This window comes from Polyodon spathula, chromosome 10, assembly GCF_017654505.1.
Source record: "Polyodon spathula isolate WHYD16114869_AA chromosome 10, ASM1765450v1, whole genome shotgun sequence".
In the NCBI taxonomy this organism is placed as follows: domain Eukaryota; kingdom Metazoa; phylum Chordata; class Actinopteri; order Acipenseriformes; family Polyodontidae; genus Polyodon; species Polyodon spathula.
Genome location: NC_054543.1, coordinates 8,477,271 through 8,497,068, shown reverse-complemented (window position 1 = coordinate 8,497,068; position 19,798 = coordinate 8,477,271). Strand labels below are relative to the sequence as shown.

Here is a 19,798-nt window from a genome sequence, read left to right as displayed (position 1 = left end):
GCTGGAAACAGCCGATTCCCAGAGGGGCGAGGCGGGGGGGATCACAGCACAGCTCAGGAGGGGAATGAGATACCAGCTCTATGCTCTGCTGGAGAGAGATCTGGAGCAGGTCTATACCTACACAGAGATTGCTGCTCTTGTCTGCTGTGTGATTGAGACCTTGTTCTTGTAAAAGAGAAGTTTAATAAAGACTCTCTCTCTCTCTTTCTCTCTCTCTCTCTCTCTCTCTCTCTCTCTCTCTCTCTCTCTCTCTCTCTCTCTCTCTCTCTCTCTCTCTCTCTCTCTCTCTCTATCTCTGCTACGCTGCACCTCTATCCCCTGCACTGCAGCCGGTCAGTCAAGGTCATCCAGCCTGCACATGGATTTATTGCACAAGGTTATGCAGCTGACCTGCTAAAGCCTGCAGGCAAATGCTGGTGCATGCGGCAGCTTACACATTCCATGCATTATTCATCAGACATCTCATTCCTCCACACCATCTGGCAGGTGCAAGAAATTCAGTGCATCCAGTTCAGTGCTACATATAAGCCAAAACATATTGCATGTTAAAAAAAAAAACAGTTAAGTTTGGTGAATCATGTTCTAACATGCTAAAGCATAGGGATAGGGATAGGGTAGTATGCTAAAAGCACTTTTAAGCATTAGTAGTTGTCCTCCTTACCTCTGGATTGTATTATAATTCCAGTGTAATTCTGTCTGTGTTGTGTTTTCACAGGTGATTGTGTGTTTATTCAACAGGTTCGCGTGGGGTGAAAATCTACCATGCATGTCAAATGGGAAAGGCAGGACTCTTCTCCCCAGAGCTGAAATAACGCATCACTGGAGATTTCATTTCATTTGCAGGGGTCCTGTCGCTGTTGCCTTTCAACCGCAGTTAATGGTACAGGGCCTTCCTCAGTGTTTAGGTAACATAACAAAGTGCCGGTCAATTACAAGAAACCGCACTGGCTAGGATAGGAACTGGCCATTACCAGTTAGACCAGCATTTATTCGGACTGGGAAAACAAGAGAGTGGTTTTATGTGAAATGTGCTTTTAGGGACCTTTTTTTTAGCCCATTTGAAAGGCAATGGGCGATGTATGTGGTCTATATTCATTCTCATTTTCAATAGGTTAAACATGCTTTTTGTATACTGCTGTTTTAGGTACACTTTTATAGAAAATGATAACACTGATTACACTTCTGTATAAAGTCTGAGCACTACAGACTCATTTGCAGCGCCTGATGTAACTGAGCTCGGAAGATGTAAGGAACTGGGCTTGAAAGTACTGGTAAGCACTGGTTTTAAAGTGAAGAGGAGAGTCTTCGTTCCTCCCAAGTTGATTTTGCTGTTCATTAACATCCTTTTAAAAAGGACAATATTATTTATGATCTTCTTATTATCCACGGTCCTTAGCTTTAATAAGCCCACACAGAAATCTCATTAAAGTTAGTTTTTCTTAAAGGCGGGTTCCTTTGTGCTAAAAGCCCCTCATTATTCACTTTCCTTGTTTAACATGCCCCACCGCCCCACCCCCTACCACTCTCTTGAACAGGCTCTTTAAAACCCAGACAGACAGGGGCACCACAATGGCAATGCAGATACACAGACCTCTACAGTAAAAATGCACATAGGCAGACAATGGCTCACCAATGGCAATGCAGACAGACAGACAGTCGCACTGCAATGGCAATGCAGCCAGACAGTCACACTGCAATGGCAATGCAGCCAGACAATCACACTGCAATGGCAATGCAGCCAGACAGTCACACTGCAATGGCAATGCAGTCAGACAGACAGCAAGTTACACTGCAATGACAATGCAATATTTGTGCCCAATCCACTGCTGGCCATGCTGTGATCTGCTAGCTAGGTTTTCCTCATTCAGTGTGTGTGTGTGTGTTAATGTGAACGATTGCCACTGTGAGAGAGAGAGGGAGAGAGAGAGATGGCGGTACAGGACAGAAAGACCTGCTGACCTGAGATATGTACACTGGGTGATATTTATCAAGGCCTTCACCCCAAAAGCACTGAAATAAAAATTTGAGTTTATAATAGAAAACTCTTAGATTGTTGCTATTTTCCTGTAGAAACATCTGTATCTATAGATGCCTGTAGAGCTATGTAGTGTTAGACAGATCTGTAAAACTGGCAATACATTTTGTTCCTTTTCTGAAGGAACATTTTCTGAAGGATTTTCCACATGGTTTTGCTCATCTTTACTTAGCTCAGGTCAGCATGCTGTGTGTCTGGCTGTCTTGTTTCAATATTGGGGTCAGTCTGAGAAAGCAGCTTTCAAACTGGCTGTTTTGAACAACACTGACCCCTGGTGGCAGAATCAGCACAGTGCAGGACAGGACCATTGCCAGAGGCAGGGAAGAGAGGAGAAAGGCAGGAAGTGAATGGAAACCAAGAACTTGAATATATTTTCCCTCATTGATACTGCAGGTTATCAGTAAAAAGAAATACAACATAAGCTTGTGTATTGTAACAGGCAATAGTGATGAAGCTCCAATCTACCTGTGTCAGGTTTACAGGCCTGATTGCTGCCCCAGTCCTGGTTGTTATGGTGACGCATTTGGGGGGGTGCTGTATTTGAGGCAGGCAGTCACACCCACACAACCACAACCACACGCACACCCACAGCCACAGCCACTCCCGCGCATCCACCCACACCCACACACACACACACACTCGCACACAAATACACAGGCAGTCACACCCACATAACCACAACCACACACACACCCACAGCCACACCCACACCCACGCACCCACCCACACCCACATATACACACACACTCACACACATATACACAGGCAGTCACAGTCAACCACAGTGCTCCCTCTCTCTGCTGCCATTCCTTGTCCTCTCCGTCCTCTTCTCTCTTACTCTGTCTATCCTGGGTCAGGGAGATGTACGGCTCTCTCGCTCTCTTAATTAAGGAGTCCTAAATCATGCAGGAGAAGCTGACTTGAGACAAATTAAATCCCTGCTCATCAGTCCCACACTCATTGAAGGTTGCTTCACACTTCGGTGTCGTGTCGTGAGACTGGTGAGCCACGAGGACTGGTCACCAGAGTTTCATTTTTCTTAACTCTTAACTTGTCGTGTGTCTATACATTCACACACAGGTGACCAGCACAATATCCAAAACAGGATATTGTACACCAGTAAAATGTGCAACTTGTACAAATATATGTACAGCATATGTAGCAAAAACTAACCCTTGAATTAGTTATACTGTATATATGTATATATATATACACACACACACACATATCATTAATGTTATTTTCTTTTTTAATTTTAAGTTGAAGTGTCACATTTAGGAGTACCAGTACAGTATTGTTTAAGATTTGGCGGTGGACAGCATTGTCATTGGAGTCGGAGCATCAAAACAAAAGTAGTTATGTGCTCTCTTACTCTCTCTCTTTCTCTCTCTCTCTCTCTCTCTCTCTCTCTCTCTCTCTCTCTCTCTCTCTCTCTCTCTCTCTCTCTCTCTCTCACCTGCAGAGCCTCCTGTATCTTGGTCTCCTCTCTCCACCTCTCCGCCATGTAGCGTGCTTTCTCCTTCGCCATCGCGACACAGAACTTCTGCTTGATCTCGGCCTCCTCATGTCTGCAGAGAGGGAAGAAGGGAGTTAGGGAGAGGAGAGTGATGAAAGAAAAGAGACAGGACCATCAACTCTAGTTTCAGAACCTTGTACTCTGGAGTCTCTTCCTCCCCCCCACTCTCTCTCCTTCCTTCTGCCCTCCCGTTCTCTAATCCTTCTAACCTCCCTTCCCAGTCTTCACACCACACCCCCATCTCCCTCAATTCCCTCTCCTCTTTCCTCTCTCTCTCTCACCACAGTTGCTGTGCCTCTAGTTGTGCCTGTCTCCTTACTCGCTCTGCCTTGAATTCCTTTGCAATCTGCTCGTAAGGTCTGTCTCCGGGGGCTCTGCCCATCATACACACCCACACCTCGCCATTGTGTCCCTGCAGTCAACGCACCGCCTTCCCACTGCCCCCTGGGGCAATTAACAGACACACACAGGGCTATTAAGAGAGACCCAAGTCACAGTCACTCCTCCTCTCCCTCTCTCCCCCCAGTCACACACTCAGTTACCAAGGCACTCACCCTCTCCGTGCCACTCTCCTCCCTCTCTCTCTCCAGCGCCGGAGCTGCCCCACTCTCATCTTGTAGAACAAGTTCCGATTCTGCTCATCGTTGAGCTCCGTCAGCAGCTCAGGGTCGATGTACAGCTCTCTGAGGATCTGCTGCATCATCCTGACAGCAGGCCAGTGCACTCAGAGACACACTCAAACTTGCGCACTCAGAGACACACTCACACTCGCACACTCAGAGTTAACATGGAACAGACACACCTTCACTTAAACTCACGTGCTAGAACACACTTCGACTCACATACTCACGCTATTAGCAAGACACTTACACTCTCTCCAACACAGCAGTCCAACCCTATGATCTGTCTATACACTATATCAGTATAGACTCGTTATACAACAGAAATGGACAAAAATACCACGCGATGCTCAAGCTGTCACGACAGCCTCACTGCAGTCTCTCTCTCTCTCTCTCTCTTTGTGTCCCTGCTGGTATTAGATCAGCAGTTTCTCCAGCTCAGTTTTCGTTTCTTTGCTCTGTCACTCTTCTCTTCTCAGATGTTTCTGTTTGAGACTACAGTTTTCAAAACATGGAATCCAACTCTGCTAGTCTGGTTTTCATAGTTTCATGTGACATTGCAGCACTGTACTGCTGTGCAGTGTGCCTGGAGACATTGTCTGAACAATCTATTCAAATCCAATGCACAGAGTCTGGGTGGAGAGACTTCACTTGTAGAGCATATGAGAGTGGTGGGAGACAGTAAGCACACAGTTTAAGTCAAATGAAATGAGACCACACACACACACACACACACACACATAACTTCATTTCATTGATCACAGGTCTTTAATTTGAACAGCTTGCAGTGTGTCAGTGGGCAGAGTTCTTCATGCGGAGCAGTGTGTGTGTGTGTGGTGCTGCGCACTGCTGCAGCCCTCAGGAACCATGCTAATTGCATTGCATACAGACCAACTGGAGAGGTACACAGAATGAACAAAGTCTGGGTGCTTCATTTCGTGCATTTCTGACACATTAAGTGTGCAAACAGAGGCTTTTCATCAAATGGTTGTCGCTTATTTTAATAAAACTCGTCTGTATGTTTAATGGAGCAATTACTCAGGGGAAGTGTCCTTAGCTTAGTGGAGAATTAAATGCAGGAATGCATCAGCTTGGGGACCCCAGTGTCATTAGGCAAAGTCGTGTGGCCCCTCTGCTGTGTTACAGAGGGAGTCCCATAGCTATAGTTTACTGTAATCTCAGTCTCTGTGGCTCCTCTGCAGTGTTATTGAGAGCTCTGTGGCTCCAGGTTCTGCTGGGCTACAGGGGCTCTGTACCTCTGTAGGGTTGGTCAGGGCGTGCCACTGCTTGACCATCTCCTTGGGCTTGTTGACCATCTCATTCCAGTGGTCAAGCTCCTTCCCTCGCGCGAACATGTAGGGGCCGAGCACCACACTGCCCAGGGTCCCTGAGACACGAACAAGGGGGGGGGGGGGGGGGGGGGGGGGAGAGAGGTAAGAAGTGTGATGCTGGCACTGTCCAGCTCTGCAGCCGGCAGTTTGAAGCTGAAAGTTTCATTGAAAATAGGTCAGGCTCCCCCCTCGTCACCCCCGTCCACTTTCTCTTCACCAGCCGGGTGTGATTCTGCAGGGACACCTGCACCTGACAGCCTGCGCCCAGATACACACAATCAGACTCTGCGCTATGGAGACCCTGCACCAGACACACAGGATCAGACTGAGCTAGAGAGACCCTGCACCAGACGCACAGGATCAGACTGAGCTAGAGAGACCCTGCACCAGATGCACAGGATCAGACTGAGCTAGAGAGACCCTGCACCAGATGCACAGGATCAGAATGAGCTAGAGAGACCTTGCACCAGACACACAGGATCAGAATGAGCTAGAGAGACCCTGCACCAGACACACAGGATCAGACTGAGCTAGAGAGACCCTGCACCAGACACACAGGATCAGACTGAGCTAGAGAGACCCTGCACCAGATACATAGGATCAGACTGAGCTAGAGAGACCCTGCACCAGACACACAGGATCAGACTGAGCTAGAGAGCTACAGTGGAGACACTGCACCAATCAACACAAGATTAAACTGTGAGCTAGACTCCAAGCAGCACAGAGTTTACACCAGACTATCTGGCTTGTGACTGGTCACAAGGAAGCTCCCAGCCCCTCACCTGTTTCCTGCAGTCCTCTTGCTCTCAGCACCACCACCGTGAGGCATGTAGAGGCAGGTTGTAGTTCAGAGACAGTTGGAGGTCTCCCAGCAAGTGGCCTGTAATGAATCCATAACTATTCAACAGTCAATAATAACACTACATTTAGAAATACAGAAATAACTGGAATAAATTCAATGACAAGCTTTTAGAATTGAGACAGACTTCCAGTCAAAATGTTTGTCACTGAATTTATTAAGGTTCTTGAAGTCATTTGTAAAGATGCCAACGTTGGTTTTATTTAGCCCTGTTGTGCCCACACTCTGACTTGAGTGGCTGCTCCCTCCAGGTCCCTCCACAACAGCACCCCCACCTCCCTCAGAGCCGGCGTGCTCAGCGGGGGGGGGGGGGGCACCTGGCCGACCAGCTGGTGCTTCTTGTGTTTGTCCACACTGAAGACGGAGAACCGTAGCACATGCTGGGACAGAGTCCTGCTGGACACCTGAACAAGAGGGAGAGAGACACAGGGGACAGGGTTTAACTAGACATCTGGACACAGAGAGAGAGAGAGAGAACAAAGTCAGTCACTCTCTCATACACTGGCTTTCACCTGCAAACCAACAACAACCACCAGTTAAGTTCCCTGTCTGATCTAGGGGACACGGTGCAGTGCAGTTCATCAGTAGGACCTTTAGATGGCGACCCATTACTGTCAGAGTACAGTCAAGGCTACAGATCATATCATGATTCCAGTGATATTCCAACATACAGCCCCTGCAAAATTACCTATGCTTTACCATGCTTTCACTGTGCTTTATTGCACTTCACTGTGCTTTTATGAGGGTAGTTTGTGTTGTTTTTGTTATTTGTCTATTTGTTTGTGTTGCTTGTCTACCTGTCTGTTTGTTTGTCTGTTTTGCTGAGTTTGTAGCATAAATGTTTCCAAGCACAATGATGAGTTATCAGCCTGGCTTGCAGAGCCGAGCTGTGTCTGTGCTGCACTGCTGTTTTCAGATACTGCCCCCTGTGGGTGGGACGAGCTCTGTTCCTCTGCACTCAGTCGGGGTCCTGGGCTCTGTGGTTTAGCTGGCTCAAGCCCCGTTACCTGGAAGAAGAAGCTGTGGTTGAAGTGGGGACTGCAGCCCTTGCGCTTCGCCCTGGCCTGGAGGTGGCACCTCTCGTCTTGGAGCAGGTGCAGTTTAACAAGGGCAGGGCTGCTCTTGCAGGGGGGGCAGGTTTGCGGCTCTCAGTAGGGGCACCTGCTGCTGCTCCAAGGAACGCCAGTACTCCAGAGCAAACCACAGCCTTCCCACATTCCCTTCGGGAAAATCCCTGTCCTGCTCACATTCCTCCAGGGGGGGGCAGTAGAGATCCAAGTCTAGGGAGCCTAGTGGAAAGGCAGTTGAGAGAAGAGGAGAGGAATGGTCATATTGCTACAACAAATAATAATATTAATATTACCATTAATACTAATAATAACAATAGTAACTGATGCTTACTAACAGCAGCTCTTTCCATATCTAAAGAGATAAAGCCATCTGCCTGTCACCCACTAGTGACACGATTATCTTAACCTCCCACCTCCCATTCCCAACCCTCTCTGCTCACCCATGCTCCTGAAGGATGTTCCCTGGTCACTCCGCAAGCCCTGCTCACTTTTCTCCTGGATCAGAACTCAGCTGTCCAGATCAGGTGGAGGACTGAATGAGAACCGCCTCACCTGTGTTTGTTTGGCCGAGCGGCGAAGGCGGGGCCTGGGTGTTGTGATTGTCAGCTGGGTTTGGGGGCGGGGCTGGGAGCATCAAGGTCCTCATTCGCACCCCAGAGACACTTCCTCTTCCACAGGAAGTACACGGCGATTCCAATCAGGATCAGGAAGAGGATTCCCTCCCAACACTCCACCGACCACTGCACCTGTCTCACTGCAGAGAGAGGAGGGGGAAAGAGGGAGGGGTCTCTTAGAAACTGTGGGTCTTATTGTCTCTCTTGACGGGGTCTGTGCCTCAATATTGTGTCCAAGAGAGGGGAACTAGCTAAGGCTTCCCTTATAAAAGTCCACCATAGTAAGTTCTCTTTTTTTTCCCCATGCTTTTCCCATCGTTATTTATTTTCGAATGCTTTACCATACCTCTCTGGGCTTTACAATACCTTTCTGGCATGCTTTTACAGTGCTTTATTACACTTTGCTGTGCTTTTACGATGGATAAGGGTTTATCAAAAGGTATAATGGACTCGGATTTTGTTCCATCCTTCAAAATGAATGAATCTTTGCGACTGCTTAGGCCTGTATCTTAACTGTGTTAGTGTGTTTCTGTATTCAGCATGTACAGTACTCTGAGGTGTGATCCCCATAAAACGCTCTGTAATATACAAGGGTTGTTGTTCTTTAGAGCAGTTAGAGTGGTTTCTAACCTTGGCAGGTGCCCTCTCCTGGGGCGCGGCTCCTTTAAGAGACTGTAAGGGGCAGGTTTGTACAAGCAGGTGTGTCTCTGCAACCTGCCCTGCTGCCCAGCATCACCTGCGCAAGAGCAACACCTGGGACTGGCTGCACTTTGAGCCCCGAACACACCACAAACACCAACACCGCCAAGCACGGGGAGCCAGCCTGCCTGCCTGAAAGACCAGCCAGCCTGCAGTTACAAATACTAGGCTGGACTTCATAGACCTTCTGAGCAGAGGCTGAGGGGGAGAGGAAGAAGAGAAAGAGAGGGGGAGAGGAATAGGGATAGAGAGAGAGAGGGAGGGAGAGTGAGCAGGAGATAGAGAGGGGGGAGAGGGAAATAGAAGAGGAGAGGTCTTTGCTCACTCACTGTGAGAGTGGACTGGTCTGAGACTTTGACAGCCGGCCCGTTGCAGTCAGATTGGAATCTGTGATCGGTGATCTACTGCACAAACAGCTCCAGGGACAGGTAAGATTTCACAACCTGCTCTATACTTCAATTCCACTGAAGGTCACTAATATGCTGGGTTCTTATCTTGTGGTATGTTTGAGTCTCTGGTTACTGTGCGTCTGAGTGTGTGAGTCTAGTGCCTCCGTGTTGGTGTATGGATCATATTTTTGAAGATAATTTGTTTTTTTGTTTCAATAACACTGATGAAGGCACCAGCCAAACCACATGTCTGCTAGACTCAGTTTCTCCTAGTTTCACCTCAATAACACTGATGAAGGCACCAGCCGGAACGTTTGTCTGTTTCGTTGTGTTCGACCCAATTCTCTGCAGTTAGTGTCAGACACAATACAGCACTGTCACACACACACACACACACACACACACACACACACACACACACACACACACACACACACACACACACGTTTGCATTCCTATATTTGTGGGGACTTCTCATTGGCTCTCACTATATTTTTATTTACTATTTCTAACTCCAGTCAGACAAAACTCCACGCAGGGTGAAAGTCGACAAAAAAACTAAATATTTTGGCTGTTATTATTATTATAATTTTTTTAAGGCATATCTAGTTCTTAAAAACGCGTTGTACAAAGTGGGGACCTCCCCACAATGTCGTTTTTTCAGGAGTTACTATAATTGTGGGGACACTTTCTCAAATTGGGGCATTGCAATGAGCTTGGGATAGTAAGAGAACTTTTAGATTTTTTTTATAGAAAAATAAAACTGTCAGAGCAAATAGCTGTACAATCCTGCAATCACATCCCCTCTTATGTATGCATGCAATTACAGCGCATAGAAGCAAGTTACTAAATTAGCAGCATTCTTGATTAAGGGGGTGTGGTGTGCAGTGATAGCGAAGTTAGTAAACCAGCTTGTGCTGAGGGTAGTGGGATTCACATCATTGTGGGATTTTAAATAATCTGTGAAAGAGAGTGACAGTCTGCTTTACATTTAATACCATTAAGAAAGGAATTTTTCAATTTATGCTTGACATCCTCTCCAGTGATCTAACTTAGTTTCAGTGAATGCTAAATTAATGTGCAGCTCTGTTTTGCTCATGCAGAGGGATACTGTGCATTCGTAATGCAAAATAATTCTCCAGCTCACAGAAAATAAGATAGTAAAATAATCCATTTTCAAAAATGAATCCACACCCTGCCCAGAACTCACAAAGACTGTCCCAATATAAAGTTTACCACAGTAACCCTGCACAGTAATCTTCCCCTTGTGCTTTTCCCATGATTACACTATGCTTTCCCATGTGCTTTACAATGTGCTTTACAAAGCTTACCTCTGCTTTACCATGCTTTCCCTGTGCTTTATTACACGTTGCTATGGTTTCACTATGGGTCACTTTTAGAAGGGACGAAGGAATGCGTTAGGAATTACCAGTGAAGTAACACTTACCTGCCATGAGTGTAGTCCTGTAGCCCGGAGAGTGAGAGAGAGGGTCTGTCTCCGCACCTCACTCCCTCAGCAAGCCTGTCCTCATTGCAGTCTGTAATGCTTAAACTCTGGTCTGTTCAAAGAAGTTCAGTCAATAGTGCTTCAGTCTTAGCATCCTGAGAGAGTGAGGGAGTGAGGGTGTGTGTAAGGGGGTCAGTGAGTCTCACGCTCTCTCAAACTTTCCTTCCAGACCCACAGCTTCGGTCTTGCTACAGCCAGCCTGTAGCATGCTGAGCCTCTCAATCTCCTTCTAGTTTCACATCACCCCTCGAAGAAGCCTCTATAGTAATTATGTGTGAGACAGACAGGCAGGGAGGTAGGGACCCTCTCCCCATCAGACTGTGCCTTAGCCTGAGTGCTGTAGCCTCCCGAGCCTGTCCCACCTCAGGACTGTCTCATCCCTCGACTCCTCATATTCAGGTTTTGAAGATTCAGTCTGGCTCTCTCAGTCTCTCCGTCCCTCTCTCTCCTCACTGGGTTTTCTTTCAGCCACACCTCACCAGTATGAGGAAGTTTATTCCTGTGCTTGGTTTGGATGAGGAAGTCAGTCACTCTTCACATCAACTCAGCTAGACTATACAGCTAACCCTGCTCACTGTGACTGCTGGGCTATCAGCTATCCATGTACCATACTCAGTCTTACTCTGTTCATGCAGTAATGTTGACGGCTGACCAGTTTGTCTTACCTGAATATCAGCACAGTGTAATAATCCTGACCATGCTGTGCTCCCCCTCCATCACCCTTCCCCCGCCCCTACCCGTCACCTGTTACACCTGCTGCTGCTTCCCACGCAGATACCCAGAGCAGAGCAGAGCCAGCATTCCTGTGGTGGGGTCGGGGACAGCACGTAATGGGAAACAGCCTTGTGAAACTACAAGATTACTGCCAATATTTTTTTAAGTATAAAGGTAAGGTCAAGAGGAGTTTTGAGTTAAAATAAATCTCAAAAAAATTAAATAAAAGTTTGATCCAACATGTTAAGCCCCTGAAGAGCATGGTAAATATGTTAAACATTCACTAGACTTTAGTTTGGTTGTAAAACTGTTTCAGCAGAAATTGTTGTGATTTTAAAATAAATGTGTTTAATAATTGGATGATAGCATAGCCATACACATACAGACTTGCACTGTCACACACACACTGAGACGCACACTGAGATTCACACACAAACACACAAACACACACGCAAACACACTTTCACTCACATAAGGAAATGCTCCTGTGTTGGGAAGCATGCCTGTGATGCCTCTAATTTAATCATCCTCAGAGTCTGCTCTACTAGCTGATCCGGTTAAGAAGCAGGTCAGAGGACATTGTGAGAAAGATCTGTGTGTGTGTGTGTGTGTGGGGGGGGGGGGGGGGGGGGGGCATGTATTACTGTCGATGTGAGGACAAAACTTGAGAAAATGTCCCCACTAGTAGCTTCTGAAAAAACAAAGTCCTGGGGATGTCCTCACTTTGTAAAACACCTTTTTAAGAACTAAATATGCCTTCAAAAAAATTATAAATAAAAGTGCCAAACTATTGAGTTTGTTGTCCACTTTCACCCTGTGTGGAGTTTTGTCTGACTGGAGTTATAAATAGTAAATAAAAATATAGTGAGAGTCAATGAGAAGTCCCCACAAATATAGGAATACAAACATGTGCATACGTGCATGCGTGCGTGCAAGGGTGAGTGAGTGCGTGTGTGCATGTGCGGCTGTGTGTACGAGCGGGCGGGTGAGTGCATGTGCCTGTGTGTGTGTGCGCTCCTGTATTTGGACAGTGCAGTAAACCAGGAAAGGGGTAATACCTAGGAAGTGAAACGGTAAGAGGATACTTGAAAACTAAGGCTTGCGTGTTGTCCCAGGCATCATGTTTTTAAAATGTTTCCGGTAACGTGTGTTTCTTTCAAAACTGCACACGCGAGAGCTAGTCCACTGGGAATGGAAGTGACACAGCTGCTGGAATTCTTTCATTAGAGGCTGGAGAGAGAGAGAGAGGAGAGGAAGGTTTCTATTCTCTGAGAGTTTCCTCCAGGGAGAGACGCTTATCAAGCAGCTGTTTCATTTGCCAGGGAATGATTAAAAACAGAAAGGAACAGTTCGGCTGTAATGGTATCAAATTAAACAATCAAACAGGATCTGCTAGAGCTGTGTCAAGAGCAGTTTGTAATTTCTCTGGTACACATAAACACTTCCATTCATTGGTCCCCCATTGAGTATGGCTGTTCCTATAGCAACTGGAAGGTAGAGAGAGAGAAAGGGAGGGAGGGTGTGGGGGAGGCTGTCTTTGAAATGAATCACTGCTTGTATTTAATGCATGTATTTATTTATTTATTTATTTATTATTTGTATTAATGTGTAAATGCAAGTCTCATAACTGTTCCCCTCCTCTCAACCATCCCCCCTCCCTTTCTCTCCTCCTCTCACTCTCCTGTCCCTCCACAGGTTGGAGAAGGGATTTGAAGATCTAATCAGATGAGAGAGAGAGCGAGAGAGAGAGAGAGAGAGAGAGAGAGAGAGAGAGAGAGAGAGAGAGAGAGAGAGCGCAAATAATCCACTGCCAGGCTCCATCTTAGTGACTGCAGCTGGAGGAGAGAAGGAGAGACGAGGGGAGTCACCTGTAGATGCTGCTCAGGAGACAGGACTTCATTCTCAGTCTGAAGCCAGAACCCGTGAGGGTGAGCCAGTGAAGGAGGGAGGAGGCAGACAAGCCGAGAGCCGTGCGATGAACAGTGAGGTCTGACTGAGGAAGAGGGGAAGCGAGAGACGAAGAGAGAGAGACGTAGTCCCGTAACTTCTAGGTATGAGGAGCAGGAAAGAGGCTGGAAATCCAGCAAGAAAACAGAATGAAATAAACAAACAATATGCACTATATCTGTCTGTCTGTCTGCCTGTTTGTCTGTCTGTTTGCCTGCCTGTCTGTCTGTCTGTCTGTCTGTCTGTCTGTCTGTCTGTCTGCCTTTGCGTCTGTCTGTCTGCCTGTCTGCCTGCCTGTGCGTCTGTCTGCCTGTCTGTCGACATGTCCTCTACCAAGGTGCAGGATAGGGTTGAGAAACACAGATTTGTTTACTGGTTTTGATCTTGTTGTTGTTTTTGCTGTTCAGGGAGGCCCATGTGACAGTTCACCATGATTAGGGCCATATTTTCAAAGCATTTCCTCCAGTCTGTAATAAGCTCCTGTTTTTTTAAAGTGGTAAAATGCCTGTGAATTTTATAAAAACTACAACTAAACAATTAAGTTATATATCTCAAGATCTCTTAAGCACTCTCAGTGTGTTCTGTCTCATTTTGTAACATCGACTAAAAAGTGAATTTTAAGACTGGGGTAAACACTTTGAAAAGAAGGCTCTTAGTTTTAACAGAAGGAATAGAGGTAGACATGAAAAGTCTTAAAGCAGAAAACTGTTTACACACTGCAGACTGGGGCGGATCTGTGTCACTGCGCTACACCAATGGGTGATACAGGGTTAAAACATTGGGATATTTCTAAAACATCAGGAAGAGTCCTGAAAGTGTTGCGAAGCACAGAGAAGCATGCTAGAGTACATGGTGAAGCATGGTGACACACAGTGAATGCAGGAGCAGCCTGTAAACAGTGTAATGCACTTGGGGGTTAGCGAGCTCTGGCAGCAGCAGGTTGTTGTTTGCAGTGCTGCTCCAGCCTTGAGAAACATGCTGGCAAATCATTAACCTGCAAACACTCTGACAAGCCGGGGAGATAACGGGAGCCGTGTGACAATCACATGATTTATACAGCATGTGTGGAGAGCAAATGTGCCAGAGGAGACTCAGAGAACCACCAGCAGCTTTAAATAAAAGCTCTCTGTGCTCTCCACATCACAGTGATACTGTACTCCTTCAAAAGGTTCACCACTGTAACTCCAGGCAGTCATTTTGGAGGTTTCTCCCCTGATTTTAGTATGCATTTCCCGTGGTTTTAGTATGCATTTCCCATGGTTTTAGTATGCATTTCCCATGGTTTGCCATGTTTTTAACATGCTTTACCATGCCTCTCTTGCTGTGCTTTTACTGTGAGAAACATTTAGAAGGGCTCTGTTATAGTGAATGTCACAAAGACTGATTGCTGCACCTTAAAAGGGCCAAACTATCTCTCTGATTAAGGGAGAAGCGAGTGCTTGTTTTAGGTGAGAGATCGGATCAGGAGATTTATTCAAAGACCTGATTATCATCTCGGCTGCTCTTTGCTAGTTTCTGTCTGTAGCCATGCACAGCGAGGAGCAGTCCTGTACACAGCGCTCCCTCGATAATTCACTAATTCCATAATTTCAGGTTAATCCACGTTGACAGTATTGTTCAGGTACTGTGGAACGTCACCTGTAGATGCTGTGAAAACTGTGTTGAAGATGCAAGTGTGAGGGAAAAAAATATACAGTCTTTGAATGCCTGCCTGACAGTGCTTTCTCTCGCCCCTCTCGCCCCCCTCCCTCTATTTCCCCCCTCCCCTCTCCCCCTCTCTCCTCTCTCCCTTTCACTCCCCCTCTCCCCCTCTCTCCTCTCTCCAGCTGCAGTCTTGATGGCAGCGTGGGGGCGTCGCCTCTCTGATAACTCCCTGATGGAGGGTTGGCCCGACTCTGGCTCTGTCTCCAGCTGTGTCTGCGGCTTCTTCCCTCTGTCCAAGAGCTCCTCGGCCATGCTGCAGGGCCCTGCGAGCTCAGAGCAGCTCCTGGGAACCAGGGCCACCCTGCACAAGAGCCTGAGCTGCGCCGTGTGCCATCAGCAAGGAGTGCTAGAGAGCAGCAGAGAGCCAACAGCAGCAGCACTGCTTCACCAGCAGAGAGAGCTGGAGAGCAGACAGCAACAACACTCTACGCCTCCTGATGAGCAGGGGAGCAGCTCAGTAACTGTGATCCACCAGCACTCCAGTGGTGCAGACTCGACTCCCCCTACAGTGCTGGAGGAGGTGTCGCAGGCCAACCTCAGTGAGTCAAGGGAGCAGGGGGGCGATCGCCTGGGAATGTCCCCCAAACCCCCAGTGCAGAGGAGCTGCTCTGACAATCATGGCACAGCAAGGGAGAAGCACCAACAGTTAGGGTTGGCATTCAGCAGCCAGACCAGCAACGCTTGCCTGGGCCTGGGGCCCTGCCTTCGGAAAGGCCCAGGCTGCTCCACTGTGCTGTGCACAGACACCGGCCTGCTTCAGCGACAGGGCAGTGCTGAACCCTCTTGCAGGGGGGGCCCTGACAGCACCCCCCCCTCACAGAGCCCGGTGATCTGTGTGGAGGGCAGCGAGGACAGCGAAGGCCTAGGACAAGGGGACAGGGGTGTCCACATTCACAACCACACCCGCTGCAGGGACTCCTTCCTGGGTCACAGGTTCCAGGATCCCTTCCCTGCCTACTGCCAAGCCTTGCCTCAGCTGCTCCCGCATGTGCTCGGCTTGGACAGGGGGTGCTGCCCCCCCCACCTGTCCCCCAGCTCCTTGCCCTTCCCCCGACTCATCTCATCTATCAGCGAGACTGGCCTTGACTCCCATTGGCTGCGGCAGTGCTGCCCGGACCTTGGAGCTTCTGGCCAGGGGACTCCCGTCCCTTACCCCCTCCCATGCCCCTTCCCAGTGCCCTCCTCCTCCTCCTACCACTACTGCCCCCTACAAGAGGGGGCGTGCCACTACAAGGCTGGGGGCCGGAGCACCAGGGACGTGGGGACCATGACCTCAGCAGGGGACCTGCCATCTCTGTGGCAACGGGACATCGGGGTGCAGACTGGGGAATCAAACTCTACTTACCCCTCTCACGCCTCTCACAGGGATCATGTGTACCCCCAGGTCAACCTCAACCAGCAGCAGGACTCAGTGAAGGGAAGATCCCCACCGACTGAGGGGCAGGGGTCAGAGAGAGAGGGAGGGAGGGGAGGACAGGGACCAGAGATGCAAGGAAGCAGGCAGGATCAGGGCTCAGGGCAGGACTCGGGGCAGCGCTCCCCAGTGAAGGAGGTGGCCTGGGATGCCGAGGGGATGACCTGGGAGGTGTATGGGGCCTCCGTGGACCCCGAGGTCCTGGGACTTGCCATCCAGAAGCACCTGGAGCTGCAAATCCAGGAGGCAGCCGGGCGAACCAGCAGACTGTCCCGGCAAAACACACAGGCCTCCCAGTGCTCCCAGCACTCCCAACACTCCCAGCAAAGGCGAAAGTGGGGGAGCGGCCCGGGGGGCAAGGGGTTGATTGCCTTGCTTCGGAATCCGGGCTGCTGCACTCGCTCCAACACAGCTGCAGACTGAGACACATGTTGAAATATTGTCCCCTACAGTACAAACACACTCACTGCAACTCTTCATACTTCAATTGCTCTATTGATTGACCTACAGCAACCAGCTTGTACTCAGAACAAGAGTACTCTACTGCACCCCCGACGGCAATTCTAACACTGAGCTGAGCTCACACTGCCCCCTACTGGACATGCGCCGACAGAGACACAGGGAAACAAATGAGGCCATAACACTGTCAATCACATGTGGGGCCCAGGTGTTTGAACCGTTCCTGAGGGAAAGCTGACTATTCCTCAGTGATCACCACCCTCTAGTTCCTTCAGGGAAGTTATATTGCACTGTTTCTGGGCTGCTGAATGGCCCATTTTGGGACTTTGTTTTCGCTCCTGAGACCTCAGTAATTTGTGTAATATAGAAACTATCTCACAGTTCATGAGAGAACCCTGCAAGATGAGCAAACTGGAGCCGCAGCGTCTCTACAGCATGTGTCGGAGATGCTGTGAGGGACAGTCCGTCTACAAATGAGAACCGGTCAGAGTTTGGGGAGTCGTTTCTCCAGGGCAAAGTTTGAATGACCTGTACTGGGGTTGTCAAAGGAGTGCTAATCAAGTGTTTGAAAGTCATGTCCGTCCTTTTTATTAGCACTCGCAATACCAGCACTAGCCTCCTTTTCTTCTGCTGAAAAACTTTTGCTTATTTGCTTGTGTTTTACACTTGAGTTTGAAATAAGCAGACAACACTACAGGTGCTGCTTCCTGGTACCTTGTCACTAGTTTTGTCCAGCCATAGTCAGACCATGTGACCCACAGCAAAGTTGCCAGGATGCAGCAGTGTATCTGTATTTGAAATACTCATGTCACCTAAATCATGAATAAACACGCAAAGAGTTAAAAGATTCTTAGCACAATAAAAAGGGGGAAGGGCAATAAGAATGTTAGCACAGCCAATAAGAGGTAAGAAATGTGTCAACAGGGTCTTTAATGTTGTGTGAGCAGACACACCCTGTGCCCTCTGCATCACAGCACCTCCTGTGTGTCTGGAGGCTCAGAGCTGGCTCAGAGACTCTGTTTAAATGCAATAACACCCCCAGTCCCCGCCAAAACACAGTCAATATGGCTGCGCTGTCTGCGGTTCTTCGCAGCTGGGTGACTCTTTAAAACGATGCTGTGTGATGCTGCTTAACACTGGACCTCGTAATAATTTTAATATGTGTATTGAAACCAGAGAGTCTGAGGCAAGCCTTTCAAGGGCAGGTCTGCTGGATTATTAAAATCATTAGATTTTAGTCTTTTAGTATCCAGTTTAACTGGGAATTATTAACACAGCCAGTACAGGTAAACTGGGAATTATTAACACAGCCAGTATAGTCAAACTAGGAATTCTTAACACCACCACTACAGTTAAACTGGTGATCCACATAGCATTTCTAAACTGTTCAGACTGTATTCCTGTGAATTTGCTGCCAAACCTTCTTTTCCTTTAAGCCAGCACTGATTTTGTCTTCATATATCCAAGTATTTTACTATGTTTAAATGTTTTTTTTTTTTTTTTTTTTATTAATGTATTTTTGAACTACGATTAGAACAAACTCACAGTGAACTCAATGTCTTGTCACTGAAGTGTGGGCTCTCTTCACACGACGGTCTCTTTTGTGTTTGTGTCTGTTTGTGACTAGCAGGGAGAATTTGGGTTCAGCCTCAGGCTAGCCTAAAAAAAAGCCCTAGTCTTAACCCTTGCTTATCCCTTCCCAGGCGTCAGAGTGCATTTTGCCCAGCTCATATGCAGTATATTTAAAAGGGATTGCTGCTAACCGCAGCTTTACAATCAGAATATCATTGTTCTAATTACAGTAACACAGGAAGGGAGTGAAGGAGGAGGTTAGCAATGCTGTGAAATAACCTTCACACTCTGTGCTGTCCTGTACAATGCATTTTTGCTGAGTCATGTACAGGGTGTAACATCTCTTATAAAAGTTTGCTTGATAATTCATTTAGCAGTTTTCCCCACTATCTAGCGAATGTAAACTCTCTGTTGCTCAGGTTATTTGACTGCTGGTTTGCAGTGCTACAGGGAAGGGATACCACGGCAGATTCCCTCACTCTACAGACTGCAAGCCTGCACACCTGCACACCTCACCCCTTGCTTACCCTACAGCCCTCAATAATGAAATTGTAGACGCTGTTATTTTGTTCTTTAATGGAATGCCTGCCGGACACTGTGTCACATATCCAGAAGCCATGTTGGTAAAGGCAAGGTTGGTAATTGTCCAGTGACGCTGCCTGCATGCACTGCTGTTTGGCATGGACTGTATTATACCACAAGTATGCACTGAAATGACATTTCTACAGTATTCAACTTCTGTCTGTCAATATACAGTATATATTGGATTTTTGTCAAAGCTGGTGTTATGAATGCGCTGTATGACTTGACCTTGGCGTGCTGCAGTTCTATTTTCTAGCGGTGCCAGTCATGGGAGCATTGCTCTATGTACAGCACCGTCCTGTTTGCAGATGACAATGGAAGAGTGGGGACTGTCAGGAACCGAATGTATAGAGTCTCCATGCATCATATATCATATAGAATTTGCTCCGAAATATAGTCTCTCTCTCTCTCTCTCTCTCTCTCTCTCTCTCTCTCTCTCTCTCTCTCTCAAGTAAATCTAACGACCTGTATTCTCAGTTTTAGTGCATGCATTTTGATTCACATTGCAGAATGATTTATTGGTATCTGTCACACGGATTCCATGTCAAGAGGGAGATTGTATACAGTTTAAATAGACCTAGAATAAGCAAGTGAGTTTGGCATGTTTTTTTTTTAAATGCTTCACCATTGCTACATGGACTTTACAATGCTTACATATGATTTGCCACGTGTTCACTGTGCTTTATTACACTTCGCTGTGCTTTTCCTGTAGGGACTTTTATCAGGGCAATAAAAAGTAAAAGAATGGCACTGTTGAGATCATGAA

General features: G+C 47.5%; 1 protein-coding gene and 1 pseudogene across 1 annotated transcript; one reads left to right on the top strand and one right to left on the bottom strand.

Annotated features, from left to right (window-relative positions):
• Positions 1 to 4,812: 4,812 nt before the first annotated feature.
• Positions 4,813 to 11,299, bottom strand: LOC121321447 (annotated as a pseudogene).
• Positions 9,063 to 18,354, top strand: LOC121321446. Its single transcript, XM_041260398.1, has 4 exons — positions 9,063 to 9,172; positions 11,415 to 11,528; positions 13,050 to 13,405; positions 15,128 to 18,354. The coding sequence occupies exon 4, from the start codon at positions 15,139 to 15,141 to the stop codon at positions 16,840 to 16,842; it is 1,704 nt and encodes a 567-aa protein (XP_041116332.1). The 5' UTR covers positions 9,063 to 9,172; positions 11,415 to 11,528; positions 13,050 to 13,405; positions 15,128 to 15,138; the 3' UTR covers positions 16,843 to 18,354.
• Positions 18,355 to 19,798: the final 1,444 nt, after the last annotated feature.